This window comes from Falco punctatus, assembly GCF_963210335.1.
Source record: "Falco punctatus genome assembly, chromosome: 6".
Lineage (NCBI taxonomy): Eukaryota > Metazoa > Chordata > Aves > Falconiformes > Falconidae > Falco > Falco punctatus.
Window position 1 is genome coordinate 46980080 of NC_137585.1, and position 22144 is coordinate 47002223.

Below are 22144 nucleotides of genomic sequence, written 5' to 3' on the forward strand. Positions count from 1 at the left end.
TTGCAAAGTGCAAAAATAAAAGGTAGACAATTAATTTCTCCACTTTGATTTTTATTTTGCAATGTTTATATGCTAGCAAAAGCTAAAGCTTGAGACTAGTATTTCTTTTTCTACAGTATGGTTCCTTTCATACTGATGATTGGTATAATCACTAGATGTCTATTTAAGCAATAATATTAATGCATAAGAATATTGGGTTTTGTGTTATAAAAGTAAAAAAACCAATTATTCAATTAAGATTTCAAGAGATTTTCCTAGGTCCCTTTTTTCCACCTGCCCCAAGGCCACTGAATAGGTATGAAGCATAGCTGTGTCCCCACATACCACAGAATGATACAGTTTGTGAAACAGCACTACATTGATCCCAAAACTCATTTGCACATTTCTAAATTACATTGAACTTGCTATGTCAAACTATTGTACCTATTTTATTTCCCATAAGAAGGGGACAAAACAAAAAATAAATCAATGGGCTGGTTGTGTCTGAGAAGGCAGACACAGAGAACCAGGTTTTACTGACCTTATTATTAGAAATATTAGAAAATCTGTGTCCTTTTTTAGAAACTATGTATTAGTCACGGATGACAGAAGAAAATCTGGCGATTATGTCAGAATCTGCAGATTTAGGATTCTTACCCTCTTTTTCTAAATAAACTAATTTATTTTTTTTATATTCAAAACAATCAAACCTTGATGTCCCCCTGAAGAGGCAAACTTAGACCTGACTTGTATCAGGATTTCATAATAATGTATCCAAGTTATTAAGACCAAAATCGGATCCTAAGTACCTCTCCACTGGGAAAGTATCTGCTTTATAACAAAAACTACCTTCAGATGCCCTATCACACCAGACGTTTAGATGAGCTGGAAACTTTTTCTAGAAAAATAATTACACAAACAAGCTCTGGGCTCCTTCTGAAATAATATAGCACTCTGGAGATATATACATTTCCCCATAGCAGTTGTTTTAAATAGCAATGTTTGCTTCTCTGTAATAGCAGTAAAGATCTAAAGGTTTGTCACTCTTAATATATCTCAGTAAGATGGGAGCTTTTTATCTATGAAGAATCATTTACATTCTTGAAATTTAGCACATTATTATTTAAAATAAGGTCTCTAAAAATTGTTTTAAATCTGGTTCTAAAACTAAAAGAGTGTTCTGTATGAGCAAGCATGGGCGCTACAAACTCAGTGTGGACATTTCTTTTCAGAGTCCCAAATTCATTGTAGCTATAAGTGTATTCCCACTTCACACAAGGGTCAGGTATATGCCAAGCATTCTGTACAAAGACTACATACCAGTTAGAAGATATGTTACATAGGGAGGGTTTGTAGAATGCATGATCAACCTAAAAATCTTAAGACTCTCCATCCCTGTTATTTTCTCTTGTCTCTTGCTGGCAGGCATTGCCATGGTGGGAAATACTTAGCAAATATGTAAATAATGGGCATAGCTACAAAGAATTAGTGTCAGTACTGAGAAATTTAGTAGAAAATAATTTCAATGCCACAACAAATTGAGAATTACTTCTGGTTAACCTCATTCACTATAGAAACAATAGACTTCATTATGTGTGCAGCATTTTGAACAGAAATGCATTGCAGTTTGTGCTAGCTGTCAAACCATCATGCACTACATCTGAGGATTTGCAGTGTGGAAGAGTCACTTGTTATTTCATGTCTGAAAACATGTAACAGCATTTTCACAATACCATATATTCGCTTGTACTTAGTAATGAACAAAACTTACTTCTTCCCATTCTGATGTGAAGGAAGGTGTTCTCTCCGAATTCCCTTTGGAGCACTGTTGGCTTGGTGTGGGTTCACTCCAGTTGCTTCGTGCCTTTTTGTCATTTGGTGGATGGGTGATAAGATTAGAATCAGATTTTGAAACATTTTTGCACAAATGCATTTCAAGCAAAGTCTTTGGTAAAGATCGTATTCTCCCAAGTGTACATGCTCGCTCCACAAATCCCCCAGTGGTAATAACCCATTGTTCACTTATCCTTGTTGATGGGCCAACCAAGGTATGATTTTCTGCTGGTTTAGTTTTAGTATGGAATATGGTTCTGTTCACAACTGGTGGCTTTTTTTTCTTAACGGGAGGATCCGTGTTGCCTTCCTTTCGTAGCTGCTGCACTGTGCTCTTGCTCAAAATGCTGTTCTCTAGTGGACCACTGCACTGGTTTGCTTTGCTGTACAGCTGGAGTGGATTATCAGGTGGGTCACACGCAGGCGACGATCCATGAAGTAAACCTGCAAACTGTTCAGCAGGGTGTCCTTCAGGAAGCTCACTTTCAGTGGATGTTTCTCCCTGGCACAGATACCCTGAAACGAGAGAGTACCTTGTAAAAAAACAGGGCAATAAAATACTGCAAACAACAAAACCCACACTCTCTGCAAAAAGATTTTTGTATGCTACTTGGTTTTTTCTTATGTACAGAAACAAAAGATACTTATGCCATGAATTGATTTATTAGTCTCTTAAAAAACAATTCTCTCCTTAAACTTGACCGTTTTATCCTGACTGGTTGAAAAACAGCCAAAACCACTTAGTGCTACGCATAAATTCCAGGAAAAAACAAATTTATAAAATAAAGTAGGTCACTGCTATTCCATCAACTTGATGGTGTCTCTTTTAATTTGTTATTGAGCTGGAATGTGTACAAATTATACAGTTTAGTATGATGAATTAGCAAGCTAGTTTGTAGGTAGTAAAACACATGAAGAACTAGTATTGTCAGGAGTATTGTTAGCAATCTTTCTTTTTATAGTCATTATAATAATAGTGAGTTTACACTATGATGCCTTTTTACTGACAGTCTTTAAAGAATAGATCTGAGTGTTGTTTTTATTTCTGGGAACTTTTGAGAATAGATGCAGAGTAATAGTAAACATTGGAGAAAAAGAACAGGAAATCAAAGTCTTTCTGAAACAAGTTTTATGTGCAATTTAGCACACACACACAAAAGGAACTGCATAAAAATGCACTTTTTGGCACAATTCAGAGTGGATTATTAGAAATTTATAGGTTTTCTTATGCCTGTTGCTGTAAGGACTAGGAGGAAGAAAAAAAAAATAGACACCTTTTTCTACCTGTGCTGCTTCATTTAAGGTATTGCTGTAGGTATTATCACTCTATCCACATGGCACTGAGTTACCATATTCTACTCAGAATAACTGTGTCCCTACGAACAGTTGCATTTCTATAACTACCCCATTAAAGTTAAATACATTCATCTCATTTTTGCTAGAATTTGTATGTTCATATGTAGACTCTAACTGCAGGACTGTACGCACAGCACTAGCTACCAGAAGGAATCAAACATAGCATCATGTCATAATCTGCAAAGAAATTGAGCGGGTTCCTCCTATTTGCTAAAATGTCTGCTAGTAAAAAAACCCCACAAATCTCAAAATATCACTTCTAAAAAGAGATAGTATTTGATTATATGAATGACAGAAGAAAGATTTTGGTGTGTACTTCAAAACACCATCAGCTCTTTTACTAGTCCGCAGCTTAAAAATGTGAAACTACATATTCTTCTTATTAATCAAAATATCATGATACAATTTCTAATCAAGATTAGAAGCGCAACCTAAGAAAATTTACTTTTCTTCTTTGGGAAACAACTGACTAGAATATAGACTTAACCCATTTTGCAGCTAGGAAGATGTGGGGTGTTATGGCAAAAGGTTGAATGTGGGACATGCCAGAGCTTAAGGAATCAGTAACGTCAGAAAGGTTGGTTTGGGGAAAAAAAGGCAGGGGAAAAGGAAGCCATGGAACATTCTCACTTTCTTTGCTTTCTGAAAGTTGCTAAATTAATTGCATGCCAGCAATTTTGAAGGTAAACTTAAAATGAGAAATTAATTATGCAAATAAGGATTTCCTTTGGTGTTTTAGCCTTACATGAAAAACGCAGTAGCTGGGATTCTTGATCCAGGCTGACATCTCATTTTATGTATCTACATGGATAAGAAGTATGTAAGCTCCCAGCATAGCCAGGGATGAGATTGAGAAAGTCGGTGGATCCTAGAGAGCGATGCCCCTTGATGTATGTTGTGGCTGGTCAGCTGAATCACTCCCTGTACTCCGTTTACTGTGTTGACTAGACTGCTTGTGACTATAACGGGAGACAGCATCCAGTTTGCATTCAGACACCTACATTTAGATGTCTTAATCATGAACTGAATCCTGTTGTGCTATTCCAGGGATGTGTCTTACAGCTGTCTATTGAACTCATGTAAGAGTTCAATGTTTTTGTCACGACAAGACAGGAGAGAAGAATAAATCAGGAAAAAGAAAAGCTTACCTGGGCTGCAAGAATTTCACTAATATCTACAATATCATCAATAATATCTTTCCTACATGTATACTACTAGATGAAATTGCCCAACAACTATTAGGATCTAAAGGAATTTGCTAGGTTCATGTCCTTTAAGCCAAACTCTCCTCATTCTCAAGACAGAGCTGGCCCATCCAAACAATTACTGGGAATGGTCTCTGGCCCCAGCTAGAACTTGTGCGATGTCTGGGTACTGTCTGGGTGGGTATTATTCAGTACCAGCCAAACTTTACCAAAACCCACAGAACAGTTTAACAGTGCAGATTGCCAAGCACCAATGTTGTCTTATGCCCTGATTTTGTTCAGTTTGCTGCTATAAATAAAAGATGTTGTTTCTGAGAACTCCATTTCTCTGTGATCAGTAAATACATGTAGTGACCACTAGAAAGAGTGTGTGTGACTTTCTAGCAATGGTGCAGTGATAACATCAAAACATTACTTTTGGTTATTTTGTTAGTTGAAGTGGCAGAAGTTTGCAATGTATTCAAAGACTAAATATACTGTATGAACCTTTTCAGCTTCATTGTTCAGTACAGTTATTGTTGTGCATATGTAAGTACACATATTCTAATACAAGTATAACTCATGCTTAAACTACCCACACAAACACTTTAAAGAAGCCAGGAAAGATGAAAATAAAGGTTCCCTGTGCAACCTTTAGTCTTCTTATGTATTAGCAGCATTGTATTTCACTTTTTATATCATCACCTTAATTTTTTAAAAAAACATCTGCCTGTTTCATTTAGTACTCATAATGAAGTTTGGTCAGTGGAGAAGAAAATCTTCAACATTTTACATTCTCCTTACTCAAAAAGAGTGATCCTACTACCTATTTACTGCAGAGCATTCACATTATTCTTTCAAGATCAAGCTATTCAGGAGCTCCTCGGAATTTTTATGATGCCCATTACCTAAGGGGTTTACAAATACAAACTCATGTATCTCTACAGGGTGAGGCTGTAATGTGATAAACATCCTAATCTGATAAATGGAAGATAAGGCACAAGGAGATAATGCTGAAAATGTCCACAAATTTTGGTCATCCAATTAAGATTTGCTTTGTTCAGAGTACTGAGCATTGTATAAGTATTTTCAAGGCACACTTGCTATTGACTTCAGTAGTTCTATAAGTCAGACCCCTAATGTCTCAAATTCAGCATTCAAAAAAACAAGGACCACTGCTATTGCCTACTTGGATAAAGTTTGGTCTGTCTTAATCAGGATAACAAAAGCTCTGGCAGAGAGAGTGTTACCTGCCACATTCAACTGCCTCAGCTGTCAGTTCTCTTCTTTGATAACTTTTGCTTTAACTAAGAGCTTTGTTAATTATATGACAAAGAAAGCAAAGGTCTCATAGCTATGCCACCTTTACCCCATGATTTTGAGCAATGCAAACCACATCTATATTGGCAATGAAAAAGACTGGGGAAAAAAGTATGTGGTCATGATAACGGTGAAAAAGCAAGCTGCCTTGCATGCTGCACTGCAGCCCTAGAACAGGTTATCCAGACAGGTGGCACCTCCATCCTTGGAGGTTTTCAAGGCCTGGCTGGGAAAAGTCATGCCTGATCTCATGATGACAGTCCTGCAACAGGAGGATGGACTAGGTGACCTCCAGACATCCCTTCCAACCAACACTTTGATGATCCAATTATAAGTCTGAAACTTTTGACTTCTGAATTGGTAACTGTTAAGTCTAAAGGCTCTTTTAATATAGACTTGTATTATTATTTTAGTTTCATAATGCAGTTAATGAAGGGTACTTACTTCCTTTTAGAAGGACACTTCAATATCCTTGCTAAAATAGGCTATTTTATTAAAAGCTAAGGAACAATATTTAAGTAATTGCCCATATCTGAGATTGCTGTCTTTTTATTGTTGCATATTTCTTCCATAAATTTTAAGACAACCAATATTGAAATCAGTATTTCTTCTGAGGCTTGTTAGTGATGCACAAAATGTGATATTTTATGTATTATTTTCTGGTTTTAACCATATCAAAATTATTGTTGTTGTTTTGAATACTGCTATGCATTGAAAAAAAAACCTTTAATTGTCTATAATGATGATCAATGTCCTGTGTGGTTAGAATTAATCTTAAATCTACTGATACATCTGAGAAATTCAGACTTTCCATTCCTATTGTGTTCTATCCCCTAACTTTATCATACGCTTTTGAACCTTTTCATTAGCTGCTTTATTTTTGTTTATTTCAACCAATTTAACTGGCACTAAGAAACAACATGATAGGAAATTACACTGCATAGATCTATACTCATCAACAGTAGGTTGATGATACCAGCTTTGATTTCTCATAGACTTTGAGTAAGCCTTCTGAGAACAGACTTTGAGAAAGAGCATGGGGATACCACAGAGAGAGAATAGGTGGAGAAGTTCAAGTTCCTGGATTGAATCCCAATGGAAAGAAGTTTTCTGATTATGATAAATTACTTTTATCTTTTTGCAAGGACATTTATTTTTGTAATCTTAAAAAAACCCCTCAAAACCCAAAACAAAAAAAAAAACCCACAAACAGAAAGAGATCTTGCTTTCTCACCAAATACTGCTTTCCTTATCACCTTATCTTTTTACTTGTAAATAGTATCCTAAACACTAAATCATAAACATGTGTCATTTCTACCGATCTTTAGTGGTATTACAAGTGCATGTACAGTTCACCCACCTGAGCGGATTACTTCTGAATATCACAGTGATACTGCTGCGTGTGTATGTTGCATGGAAAACATTCACATTTGGAACCACAAATAAATTCAGTTCTGTCATAATCTCAAAGCCACAGATACATATTGCTATTATCACCAGTTTATATACAACCAAAGTGGCATTTAGGCAGCAGATTGCAATTCAATCAGCTACTTATTTACACACTGGTGCACACCAGCACAGTTGCTTGTGGTACATATATAGAACTCTGTGGAATATCATTTCTCACTTTCAGTATTTAAGAATTACAATTTACAGATGCTTCATCAAGCTCATATATCTATTTTCTGAATCTGACACCAAGGCTGCAGAGCACATTAAGAAAATCGGGAGCACACTAAATACTTTGAATTTTAAGTTGGAAATCAGGTTACTCGGATTTGCATCTCAAGAGATTTCATGTTCAAAACTAAAGTACATTCAGGAGAAAAACAGTTGTTAATAATAGTAATGAAAAGAGCTGTAACAGATAAATTATAACGACAGAGTTACATCTTTAACAGGCATTGCTGTTGCCATGGAACAAGTTTCTAATGTAAAAAAATCTACTAGAAATTTGTTCTATAGCTATGGTAACAACTGTATTGTGACACCTGCACTATTATTCTATTCAAGTTCTGTTTTCATTTGATCCAGAGGGATGTTTTTAGCAACACACTCTGCACATGTGTAATATTTGCCAAAAAATGTATTCTCAACTCCCTTTTCCACACACTCAGTTGATTGATAAAACTAACAGTCACAGTTGAGTAATATTTGGAGAGTTCCCTCTCATACAAGAGCGGTTAGCAAAGAAGCCATCTCATTTTCATGGTAAAGATTACTTTGGACACACCAGAATACATTCAGGAGTGATGATATCGGTTGTATGGCCAAAGTGATATCATAAAATGAGTTGATCAGCAAGAAAAGATGTAAGACAGAAAATTCATATTATTTAAAAACTTAAGTAGCAATATTCAGGAAGGCATTATTTCACACAGCAAACAACGTGGTGCTCTGACTAAGCTCCAGCTCTGTGATGGCAGCACGTTGGCTGCAGATATCTTTGATGAGGCAACGCAATGTTTTCTCACTCTAGTAAATGTTATAGCGAGGTACCATGGATCTGTGTGGGAGACATAACAACACTATTACTAAGCAACTAATAAAGGCTTCTGCTGTCACCAGCAACACCACAGAAAAGGAGCAACAGTGTCCAGGCAGATTATTGTTTCTGCTTCTGCTTCCTCCCAAATCTAAAGAAACCACCAGAAGGTTTGCGAGTTTGGTGCCTGCAGTCTCCAGGCTTTGTGCCCAGGTCCCATTACCAGCTTCTCAAAGACGCACAGTCCCTTACACATCACAGTAAAAGTCTCTGTGGATTATGTGTTTGCTCTTACCAGCTTCCTAACTGCCAATCCAACCCCTTAACATTGCAGTCTGCCCTTGACTGCGTACTGAAGGATTTTACTGCCTCACTATCACTAACTTGGTAGTTTCACTGTCCACATTTTACTCATCGTTTCACAATGACCCATCAGGAACTACAAAAGGTAAGAAAGATTTTTGGGAAAAACAGTTCTGTGAAGTTTTCTGAACGTTGCTTGCCAGCCTCTAATGAAGAAAAAAGGTTTCAGTGAGGAAGGATATTAGTTGGTAATTATTGCTAGTTCTAACTACATTATAATACTGAAATATAGTTCTTGCTCAAAATTTCAGCAATAGCAGTGTAATCTGGTGCAAACAGAGTTAATTTTCACTCTTACAGAAATGTAGTGACTCTCCCATACATTTTCAGAAATTTGTTTTGATACTTGTAGAGTGTATTCTGTATGTGAGAGAGACATAATGTAATTTTTACATAGATCACATAAAGGGTTAATCTTTAACTGCAAAATTCAACCTAGACAAAAATACAGACCTGCAGCTGCCACCTCCATAATGCTGTTTCCATGAGAATTTCTTTTTGTGTGACTATATAAGGCACGGTTCCTAGATGTCTTAATGACAGACAGCCTCTCATGAACCACCACATTTACAGCACAAGAATCTGCCTTATAACTGCTCATCAAAATAAGAATCCTTCAGAAAACTGAGATGTTAACATGTTTATTGACTAAATATTTCAGGCAGAGAAACAATGCTCAACATCCTCTAGGTGAAACACTGGATTAATTCAACATCCGTGTTCAAGCTAAAATTCTACTAGAATATTTCAACTCTACCAAGCAGCAAAAGGAAAAAAAACACTGGTATTTCTTTATAACACAGAAGCAACCTTTCATAAGAAATTCTGAGAAGTGAATGGAAATTCATGTGAAATGTAATTTTGCAGAAAGATCACATATAATTGCATTGAGAAATTCTGTGGTAATCTCTTCTTGCAGGAGAGAGCTAGCAGTTGAGTGGGCTGTGGCTGTGCTCAGAAAGTATATGTTAATTTGACAATGTAGTACAGCAGGGAAGAGTAACAGAAGAGGAAAATTTGGTGACACTTAACCAAAATCAGTGCAAAGCAATATGAATGTGACAGATGAGCTCCTCAAACCATATCCTTTTTGTTGAAGACTCTAATGAAATCTTGTTAATTGTTCTACTCCTGATATTTCACACACCACATGCAAAGAAGGAATGACAAAGTCCTCCACCAACTGGGAAAAAAACTTACTGTCAAAGCAAAAGTGACTGGAAAAATAATGGATGGGTTTTAGAATGCTGGTTCCAAAAAGAGATACTGCTCAACAATTTCAACACTTTTATTTGGAAAGAAGGATTTGTCTAAGTAACAACTAAATTAATTTGCCTAAGTAAAAACAAGCATGAGACAAAAGCAGAAAGGATACAAAATACATGTTCTGGTATTTGCACAGATCATACATTTCTATCTCTTCCTAACATTGTTAATGTATATATTTCTGGTCTCAGCGGTATTTTTAAGATACTTAAGATGATACAAAGTAGTTTGCCTCTTCTCTCCTCATTCCACAAGACCATCTACGCTTTCATCTTAGAATTATGTTTCAAAGACAGCAAGAATGGAATAAGTGTTTTTACAAGAAAGAATGTAAAATAAAGCCCCCTCCATCCCAAATGGCCTCATTCAACTTTTACAAAATTGCTTCTTAGGCAGTAGAAACAAAGCTGTAAGGACATCAAATGTATAAATATTAAAAAATTCTAGACAATACCTCTAGCTGTAGAATTATAGTCCAGTTCTAGATGTAGATACATGCAGTCATGGAAGACTACATCCATAACTGCAGTTTTTCAACTCTATGTGGAACACTTACTGAAATTTTATATAATCACTTATATGCAACTGGTTTTAAAATAATCACTAAAAATCATAGTTTTTTCATAGTCTTTTAGTAAGCTTGCAACTCACTACCTCTTCTTTGTTATAAATACTGGGTGGGGAAAATGAAGGAATAAAAAATAGGTTCTCTATATTTATTTTCCCCTAATGATTTATTTGGGGGTTGCAAATATAAAAGAAAAACCATATAAATTATTTTGAAAAGTATTTACAGAATATAATTGATCTTAAAAAAATCTAAATTGTTATGTGCAAAAGAATTTAGCTAAGAATACTGATTTTCTAGGCAGATTGACAATGTCTAAAAGATGTTTACTTTTCACAAATAACTGTAGTTACTTTAAAAATGTCACACACAGGATGCTTAAAAACAGATTTTGTGAAAAGAAGTGAAGAGGTTCAGGTGACTAAACCCAGACATATATGGCCATTTTAGACACAGTAGGGTACCCCAAGGTGACTGCAAGGGCTGACAGATGTGACACACAGCTTATTGGAAACCTGAGTCTTTCTGGAAAAGCATCAAGAGGTCAATAATAGTATCTGGAGTGTCCAAATTGGTCCAGACATCTCTTTTTAGGCATTTGAATTGTTTCTTAGAGGTTCAAATGGTAGAAGACAATGAGCACTGATGGTAATACCCACGTAGACAACGTATCTCAAAGAATCCATTACTGTGGAATAAATAATTGCATATGTGCATATACCCCACTTCAAATGACTCAGATACACTTACCTTGGGTAGGAACTGAAAAATTGTTAGCATTTTAGGTAATGGTTGTTGGATACTTCTACCAAATTATCCATCAAGTTAAGAAGCTGGATCACCTAAGTGGAACACATCATGAAAGGTTGGCTGACCTCAGATATCCACTCAGGACATTTTGGAAACATATGTTCATTCAGAACATGGAATTAACCTGCTATGAATTAACTATGACTGCTAGGAGAGTCAACATGTAGCTAGGAAGCAGGAAAGCACTTGTTCAAGTTCAGATTTAGTTGTAGGGGGAAAAAAGCATTAGACTACAACAGGTCAGACATGGTAGAGCAGTGAATGAATTCAGAAGACAATTTTCAACTTCCAGAATCCATCACAAATGACACTTTTACTAAGCTCTCTTACTAAATAAATAAAAATAAATGAAAAATAACAAATATTATTACAAAAATGTGTATGAATTATCTACTGGTTGCTGGTCAGAAACTCTCACAAAGACATTTCCTTGATATTTCCACATATAGGTCAGTATTCTTGGTTAGAAACAGAGGGTCTGCCATCCATGTTTCTGAATGACAGAATTTGATACAGAGGCACAGTTTAATCCAATTAAAACCTCACATAACTGGTTGAAAAGTCACACAACTTAAGTGCTGCACATAGAAATTCTGAATTATTTACCTTCTGTTAGGATCATGTGAAAGTCAGAGGACACAGTCTCACTTAGTGAATAGCTGTGGCAACAGAAAACACAACCACCCACCCTACTGCTCTTCAGGCAGAAGGTATCATTCATTGTAAGAACGGCCTTTGTTCTGCTTAAGGCAAATCGGCTGTGCTAGTTTGGGTAGTGTAGTTGAGTTCATCTGGTTTATTTTGCTTGAGATGGATTAGAAATTTCTCACAAGGCCCTTCTGCTGAAGCTAGATCCGGGGGTGGCCACCTATGAAAGAAGTGCAATGACAAGGAGGTGCTGGTAACATCTTTAGTTCTACAGAATTCCGCCATTCACAAAAGGATAAAACTTCTCTGCAATGTAAGAGTCAGCTTTCCTCTCTGAAACACATTAGGTGGATCACCCACTAAGGTACCAAGTATCTCTGCTTTTCAAATAGGTTACATCTACTGAGAATATTTTCTTAGGTCGAATAATGTGCATGACAACTATAAATATTAGCATGGTCTAATAAAGCAAACTAATTTACCAAGCTAAAAGGATTTAAGGTAGTATAGCTTTCAAAAACATCTGCCAGGCTCACAGACACGCATGAATAAAGTAGTTTAAGAGTCTAGGAACCGTAAATATGAAAACACAATGTGAGTCTAAGGGATCAGAAAATACACTAATATTGGTGGGCATTATCTTATTATAGGCCCATAATTGACAGCCCAGATTTGGCTCAGGTAACAGTCTGATCAGAATATCAGGAATAGTAGGTTGTAGAAAAATCTTGATCAGAGAACCCTATCCAGTTGTTGGCATATCTTCAATAAGTACATGAAAGTTCTTTACTGTGTAATTAGATACTTTGGACTTAGAAAGCAACTAATTTTCAGAGTTAACTAGTTCTTATCTACAGTATCAGAGAAAATAAATGCTTCGAGATAGGTTAAAATGAGTTCATCAGGTCCTGAAACCAGAAACATCTGAAGCAAGACAGGCCTACAATGTTATTATTGCTTCATTCTGCTCTAATTTACTTATGTTTCACTCAGTATGGGGAAGACTGAAAAACATAAATAGTTACGTTTAACTGTGAACTAAGGACTCAGATCAGTTAGATCTGGTCTTCCTATCATATATGTATTTCTACTATTTAAGCAAGTGTCCTTACATTTCACCCGAGGAACAGGTGAGGAGAAAATGGATCACTGTGATCTTGTATGTAGATATGTAGATGGGCAGAATCTGCATCAACAGGGAAGTCCCATGCAAATACCAGGTGATCTGATACATAAACATACACCTCCTGCAGACAGAGTTGTGAATTCTATCTTGATTCACCTCTCTCATAACTAGGGATTCCCATTTTCAATTGGAAATATCAGATGAAGCTGAGGAAGATGTCACTTGCCATAACGGATTCTCAAGAGAGAGAACTCTGACAAATGGCAGCTAATTGCAACTAGGAAAGCTCAAAAATAACATGGAATGATCCATATTTAGAAGCTGTAACATGCAACAGTTTAAAGTCATAACATAACATAACATAAAGCAGGATTGTATAGCTGAGAGGGCAGGGATAGAGGAGAAACAAAAAAATAGTAGATTTCCTAAAAGCTGTGTACAACTGTGACTGCTCTTCAGACAGGATACTATGAAGGAGACACTTGTATGAATGCAGAGAAATAATTAGTGGATCACCATCATCTAAGTTTTTTATTCTTCTTTAGAAGAATATCCTAAAAATCTTTGTAGAATGAACCAACAGTCAGAAGACTTATATTTGAAACGATATGGTAAGCTCACCTGTCTCCTTCAAAGATCAGGGGAGCTGAGACTGGAAATGACAGAGATGGCAATTTTTTTCAATGGATAGATCACAGTCTATTGGACCTCCTTGGATCAATCATTTTATTCCTAATCCAGTGGATCATCAGGACTTTCCTCTACTGGGAGGTCCATAGGAGATACTTGGACTTCCTTTGTACTGAAAACAGCAAACACTGAAGTTCTGTCTGCAGCAATGAATTTGTCTATTGGCCACGCCAGTGTTTTGTACATGTCAAATACTGCTTATGAAGGTATGTGAGCCACCATTTGCCTTTTAGGTACAACAGTCCCCCATTCTTCTGGCTCTGATTGCTGTGGTCAGTCAGAAGCAGATGGCTCTTCCTATTTATGGTGTGGTTCCCGACTGAAAACTTTGTATGGGTAAAGTGAAAGAACACACTATATTTCTCTTAGCTGTCTCACTGAAAACTTAGAAATGTTGCTTTTTCATTTCACATGACAACAAACTTTTGAACCTCAGTATTTTTTGTAATAGAGGTATCCCCCAGACAATGATTTCAAACACTTCCTCAGTATTGGATGTCATAGTCAAAAGTTTCACATTTCTCCTTTGAGTTTTTAGGATGTCTCTTTCTTTTGTCTCTGTTTTGGAAAGGGACTCACTGTCAGCAGTTACCTATTAATTTTGGTGAGTGACCTGCTTCAAACTGTCAATTCTGGAATACCTGTTTTCAGTCACTACAGAAAAATGGTCTGAGCTCTTGGACTCAGCCACTCTGTCATTTGTAATAACTCCTCTTTAATTTGGGGGTAAGAGGGGAAAGGAAAAGAGAAGGAGAGAGTGGAGACAGGAAACAAAGGAGTGTGTGCAAGGAAGCTAAGTTCTTCATCAGTCAGACATACAAACACAGTAGGAAAGAACAGACCTACTGTTTTCTTGCCTGAATCGTTCTGTAACCTGAGTGCTAAGTTGTCTCTTACTTCCATAGATTAACACATTGATATTGTGTTTAAACCTCAACACGTCTTTCTGCAGGGTATTTCTAAACTGTGGCCTCCACCCACCCAGTGCTACCCAAACCATTGTCTTGTGTCTATTAAACTTCAGCCCCTCTGCTCTTGAACCCATTTGAGAAGTTTTCTAAAAAAGCCACCTTCTTGGTCCATTGTGCTGAGTGTGTTACATGCTTTGGCTCTCACTGTTACTTTTGAGGTAAATTGTGGCATACAAATTATTTCTTAATAAACATTCAAAGTCATCAAATAATCAATTCCTGTCTTTCAGGTGCTGGCAATGCTCCATTATTACTGTTTTCTTATTTTTATATCTGCTGAGAAGTCATGTAGCAGAATTTAATTGTTCCAATATTTCATGATTCAAATGAATTGTAAAACAACTGTATATTTCAATTACATTGACAGCTGTAGAAAAATTAACATAGGTATACATTATGTTGCTGAAAAAGGCAATTTCCTGCATTGCCTGAAGCCTGCTGTTGCTGCCACACAAATTGGTGGAGGTTCAGGATCAACATGCTTTAAAGTAACACTGATTCTTCCAGTGTTTTCTTTGGTAAAGTTCTGCTCCAGCAAACTGTCTAACCTACCAAACACACTCGAAAGAACTGAGTATGCAGAAGGAGTTCATTAAATCAATCATAATCAACAAATAATTGCAGAAACAATATTACAATTGTTTTGATTACCCTATTCTTCATTTGGAATAAATTGGAAATTGAATGATCACAGTCTCCTGAGAAATTTACACAAGTCACTTTTACCTTTCTTTAAAAAAAGCAAACAAGCATCACTAGCAGCTCAACATATCAGACAGCACTGTATCAGATACCAGAACAAAACCTGGCAGACATTTTTTCTTTTTTTTTTTTTAAAAAGCTTTTATTATCAAAATAATGAGAAATGAAAACATTTAAATCACTTTTCTGATTAAAAGTGGGCAAACACTGTATTGCTCTTCTTTTGTAATAACAGGAAAGAAAAGAAAAAAAAAACAGAGAAGGGAAAAGAGAATAAGAGGAAAAGAAAGGAGCCATCCGAAAGACCAAATATTCTAAACCTAGAAAATTCTAATGAGATTCTCAAATTATAAAAAACTTTTTAATGTGAAAAGGGGTTTTATGACTTTTACTAGTTTTCAAAAATCTCATGAAGATACAAAGATGAAATTCCAAGTATTTAGCCAATGCTTGTGTCTTGAAAGCATTTTCATGTAAGCACCTAAAGTAAAGAAGCACAGTCAAAAAAAGTCAAGATGGTCACTCCTGGAATAGGTTACCTTGAAAATTATAGTATTATAAGCACTTGAGCTTATGTTATTTTTCTGCCTATATGCACCAACCTAAATGAAACAGGGGTGATGAGGGTGGTGGGAATAAGTGACATGCATTGGGTATTTCCAAAAGTGCAAGGAGTGAACTACCCACTGGGATACCTATACTGGCCTCTTGCTAGCCCAGTTAAACAGGTAATGGAATTTTCTTCAAGTCTTTAGATGGAAAACATGGCATTAAGCAATTAAAATCTTCTCTGCTCAGAGAATAAAGGGTGAACCAAAATTTAAAGTAATTGGGATAGGTACACTACTGGTAAATAATGAATCTGTGGAGAGAAAAGAAGCATATAAACTTTTTTTTTTAAAGCAACTTCCTTTCTTCCAAATTTCTCTGTGGATATTTATTACAACTTGGACAAACTTTAAGAAATAAAGCCCATCTACAAGTACATGAGGAAATACGCTATGCATTTCTAAACCAAAATTAACTTGAGAGATATGAAATTGATCAGTGAAGAATGAAAGTAAATTTTAAGTGAAACTTGATTTAAGTTCACCTAACCTTGCAGTCTGGCTGTCAATAAAAAGACTGTAAGTCTGTAATTTGCAAGTGCCTTCCAAACATCTCTAATCAATCTTAACTTTAATTGTTTTTATCATTTTATAGCAGCCCAAGACATGCAGTAATCACCATAGAGCAGTACAGAAGTCTGAGTCAAAGTAACTGCCTGCTTCTTAAAATTGGAATCTTCTACTTCAGCTACAACATACTTTATCCTAAAGCCAAAACAGCAATGTTTTACCACATGAAAAACAAGATTCAGCATAAATCACTGATTTCTACGATCTGGTAATTTTTAGCAGTTTTTGAAGTCAATTCATTGATAAAGACTATTAAAATAGAAAGACCACTTTGTACAACTTTACTTTGCAATTCTCAGGTAAAGAATTGCAGAGCAATATGATTTTCTCCCTACATGGCTAACCCTCTAAGAATTCCTGTTGACAGGTAAGAACTCTAAACCTTTTTGTGGTATGAGTTCTCCTTAATTTATCTTAGAATCACATAAACATTTAGCTTGGAAAAGACAATTGACATCATCAAGTCCAAGTGTTAACCCAGAACTCTTCCGCCACCTCCCTCATTACCCTCGGGTGGATCCCATCTGGCCCCATAGACTTGTGTGCGTCTAAGCAGAGCAGCAGGACACTGACTGTTTCCTCCTGGACTGTGGGGACTTCATTCTGCTCCTTGTCCTCGTCTTCTATCTCAGAGGGCTGGGTACCCAGAGGGGAGCTGGTCTTACTGTTAAAGACTGAGACAAGGAAAGCATTAAGTATCTCAGACTTTTCCTCATCCTTTGTGGCAATGTTCCCTCCAGAATCCAATAAAGGACGGAGATTATCCTTGGCCCTCATTTTGTTTCTAATGTATTTGTAAAACCAATTTTTGTTATCTTTTACAGCTGTAGCCAGATAAAGTTCAAAGCTGGGCTCTTGCCTCTCTGATCTTACACCCTGCATAACCTCACAACTTCCTTACAGTCCTCCAGAGTTGCCTGCCCCTTCTTCCAAAGGTCATAAACTCTCCTTTTTCAACCTGACTTTCAGCCAAAGCTCTCTGTTCATCCAGGCCAGTCTTCTTCCCTGCCGGTTTGTCTTTCAGCACATGGGCATGGCCTGCCTTGGAACCTTTAAGACTTCCTTCTTGAAGAATGCTCAGCCTTCCTGGACCCCTTGGCCCTTCAGGACTGTCTCCCAAGGTAGTCTGTTGACCAGGCACTTAAACAGGCCAAAGCTGGCCCTCTGGAAGCCAGAGTAATGGGGTCGGTCTCATTAAAGCTGATCCCCTTCCTTACTTTTTCAAGAATCAAAAAAATCTATCATCTCATGATCACTACGGCCATGGCATCCTCTGACCACCACATCTCCCACCGGTCCTTCCCTGTTTGTAAACAGCAGGTCCAGCAGGGCATCTCCCCTGGTTGGCTCACTCACCAGCTATGTCAGGATCTTGACAGAGAGACTGACTCAGAGCAAGTAAATATATTTCATCTTCATTATGGGTTTGGAAGTATCACTGCATAACAAGATGTGACACATGAATAGTGAGGAGGTGATTTTGCCCCTCTACTCCACTCTGTTGAGACCCCACCTGGAGTATTACCTCCAGATCTGGAGCCCTCAGTACAGGAAGGACAGGGACCTGTTGGAGTGGGTCCAGAGGAGGGCCACGAAAATAATCAGAGCGCTGGAACTCTTATATGGACAGGCTGAGAGAGCTGGGGTTGATAGTGTGGAGAACAGCAGGCTCCAGGGAGACTTTAAAGTGGCTTTTCAATACTTAAAGGGGCTTATAAGACAGAGACAGACTTTTTAGTAGAGCCTGTTGCAATAGAACAAGGGGTAATGGTTTGAAATGAAAAGAAGGTAGATTCAGACTAGATATAAGGAATAATTTTTTTATGATGAGGGCAGTGAAACACTGAGAGAGATTGCAGATGCCACATCCCTGGATATGTGCAAGGTCAGGCTGGATGAGGCTTTGAGCAATCTGATCTAGTTGAAGATGTCCTTGCTCATTGCAGTGGTGTTAGACTAAGTGACCTTTAAAAATCCCTTCTAACCCAAACCATTCTATGATTCTATGAATTTTAAAGGTAGGCATCAGACAAAGGCTCTCAGTTGGTTAAAGTAGACTAGAGTTTAAGGCAGTGATAGCCTGTCTTCTCCTGAAGCTACCATGTATGGCACAATGTCTTTAAAAAGATGACACACACAGCAGCTGGTAACTCAAAATCATAAACTTAAGGTCAGAAAGTGCCATTCGTACCTGTCCTGCTGTCGTGATTTAACCCCAGCTGGCAACCAAGAACCACGCAGCCGCTCGCTCACTCCCCCTCACCCAGAGGGATGGGTAGGAGAATCAGAAAGGAATGTAAAAGTCAGGGGTTGAGATAAGAACAATTCAGTAGGTAAAGCAACAGCCACACACACAAGCAAAGCAAAACGGAATTCATTCACCACTTCCCACAGGCAGGCAGGTGCTCAGCCATCCCCAGGGAAGCAGGGCTCCATCATGCGTTAACAGTTAGTCAGGAAGACAAATGCCATAATGCCAGATGTCCCCCCCTTCCTTCTTCCTCCCCCAGTTTATATACTCAGCATGATGTCCCATGGTGTGGAATACCTCTTTGGCTAGTTCGGGTCACCTGTCCTGGCTATGCCCCCTCCCAATTTCCCGTGCCTCTCCAGCACTTTCACTGGCAGCACCCAAGAAACTGAAAAGTCCTTGATTTAGTATACACATCACCCAGCAACAACTAAAAACATCAGTATCCTATCAACATTGTTCTCACACCAAATCCAAAACACAGCACTGCACGAGCTATTAAGAAAATTAACCCTATCCCAGCTGAAACAAGGACACCGGCGTATAAGAGCATAGAATAAGGAGGTTCATGTCCCTGAACAATTTGCACACCCAGTAGCAGACACAAAGGAGTTAAAAAAGATTAACTCAGTCCTTAGACATTGTACAGATCAGCTAGTGTCCCCACTCCAAGGGTAATACATATGAAAATCAGTTTTTTGTTTTAAACTTGGGATCATTCTTTCACATATTAATGTTTATTGCAATATTTTTAAAAGGCAAAGCCCCTATGATCTCACTTAATTTTTATTTCACATTGCATTCCTAATGGAATGTACAAAAAAGCTACTTGATGATTTTTTGGGAAAAAATAAAGAAAAAAGAGAGCACTTTAAAGAAGAGCTAAAATTCCTGAGAAATAAAAAATATTCAAGAATAGTGCATGTTACGAGAATAGCACTGCTCAGCAAGTGCCTTCAGTCTTCTTGCTACACCTGTATCTCCTGTCAGGAAGCTCATTTGATCAAGATATTGAAATTAGATTTCTCTGTCTTTCATTTCTGCCATGTTCCTCTCCCATATTATCACAGCCACTGCAAATCTAAGTTACTGCTCAGGTGCAAGCTGAGGTTTTCAAATACTCGTTGATTGGACACTGCTCAGCTGGCTATCTCTGTATAGATTAAGTGAATTGTACGGAGTTATTATTTTTACTGTGTTCCTTGCCAGAGGTCAATCATGTTTAGATGAAACTTTTCTCACACAAATAACAATGACATTATTTTTTGTATTACATTTGATTTTTCTGCTTTCACCAGACCTACAGATTTATCATAGACAGTTTCTGGACTAAGTCGTAATAATGTTGTATCACAATCACGACAATCATGGGAAAACTTATGAAAAAAATCAATGACAAGTCTACAGTAGCTAAAGTACCTTTCAAAAACTATATATTGGCTCAATTCAAAATGAAAGAATAACCCAGAATACTTTTTAGTTATTCTATGATAGGTAGTTTCTCTTTGTTATCATAGACGACAGATGTCTTTCTGTATTAAAGCTTCATTTACCTCAAACGTTTAGCTATGTCAACAGTGAGTTTTCTTAACATTTTCCATATTCGTTCAGCAATCCTTTCAGGTATGTCATGTGGGAAGCCCAGCCATGCTGTTCTGAGTTGTAAACCAGGCTATAAAGACAATGAAGCCAAGATAACCTTCAGTCATGAAGACAAAATTTTTCCAAAGCTATGAGAAATACCTTCTCAGTCCTTATATGCTTATTCCTTTGCTGTGCAACCTTATAAATGGTCTGTGTTTCGACTCCTGAACAAATATTACTGTATTCATGGGCCTCAGCTCAAAATCTTCAGTCCCAAGTCTTCTCCTTTGGTCACTGTAAGTCTCCAAACCCATATGAAAACAAACAAAGAAACAACATCCCAAACCCAAAGAAACAGTACACAGCTCAGGTAGTAAAAAGCTAGAAGCCAAGCTTCCAGCATGACTGGAAGCAGATACCGATACCATAGCTGATCTCTGGACCAACACAAGGAGAAGTCACCACTTTGGGCCCTTGAAGAAAGATCTTTAAGAATTCCAATAATATCTGAAAAACTAAATGCAAAGGAGGCAAAGCTCAACCAATCAACAGTCTGAAAAGACAGAAGGAATCGAAGTAAAGGAACTGAATACCAAAGGCATTTTTGACCTGTTTCTTGAACCCATAACTTTCTTGTGAGAGGTGGCCTATGCTGGACAAAACCTCACATTCTCCATTACTCCATAGACTTATTTTCTGGCATCACAAACGTTGTAAATTCGAAGATAATAATGTGTATGCTTACAGAACCTACTTTTCCTTATGCTAACTTTACAGAGAGAACTCCAATCTAAAAATGTAAAGTTTCATCTTACATCCTCATGAGGCTACAAAAGTATTTATGGAGGTTACACCAAAGAAACAGATGAGGATGGAGGGAAAAAAGGAAAACAGTTTAATCAGGTGAAGGAGTCATTGGATAGTATCACTTTAAAGATTATTACAAAACCTAAGGATGAATTTTAGCCTTTTCACAACACCTTTCATCCTTTTGACAAAAAGGTTATTTGATGAGCTACAAAATTGCACACCCTATCTGCTGCATTCTTTAGAAAATGGAAACGCTGACAAGAAAAGTTTGGAAGTGTTATGCCTGAGATTGTTATTGTTCTGATTCCTGTACAACTTCAAAGACTGTTAATACAATTAGGCTCCCACATATTCTTAAAAGAAACTGGTGAACTAGGTAGACTTCTTTCTTAATTTCATGTATAAACACTATGATTGATTTGAAAGCATCAGCCATAAATGGGTGCTAGATGTTGCTATCATCCCTTGCACACCCTCTATGGGACTAAACAATACTAACGCAAAGATATCTTGTAGAGCCTTTACTGTAGAATTTCCAACAGTATCAAGAGCACTTAATCGACAGCTGGGATCTCTGAGCCACCAACAATAATTTTTTAGATGTAGTTTATCTTCTCTCACATTCCACTCCAATGACACATCTGGCACAAAAGGCACCACTCTCTAGAGTGGCCTTCAAGTCATTGTTTCTAATAATCCTGCCTCCAGCTTGAAGTTTTCTATCTTCTTACAAAAAAAAATCCCTTCTCACAAATTTAGTGGGAATACTGCAAATCTGTAACACCAGTAAGTACATTGTAAATTTTTCTCTCATAGATCTGCCATCATGTCAAATTGCCACTACCCTAATTTAAGAGTAGTTTTCAAAGTGACAACTGCTTTTGCTTGAGAATTTGGGATGGCAAAGGTGCTTTCTTGGAAGATATCTGCACGTGACGCAGACTAGCTGAGTAATAGTGATGATTCAACTACATTCACCAATGTGAAGCCATTTTGTGTTGGAATAAAAATGTAGTT

At 37.2% G+C, this 22144-nt stretch overlaps 1 protein-coding gene across 5 annotated transcripts in view; it reads right to left on the bottom strand.

The window, feature by feature from the left end:
- The window catches only part of ANKS1B (ankyrin repeat and sterile alpha motif domain containing 1B), a 441931-nt gene that overhangs the window by 223307 nt on the left and 196480 nt on the right, over nt 1–22144 (bottom strand). For all 5 annotated transcript variants that reach the window (XM_080394136.1, XM_080394134.1, XM_080394135.1 and 2 more), the window contains exon 13: nt 1751–2328. In XM_080394136.1, the coding sequence (XP_080250262.1) occupies nt 1751–2328 (578 nt within the window). The remainder of the gene's footprint in view (nt 1–1750; nt 2329–22144) is intronic.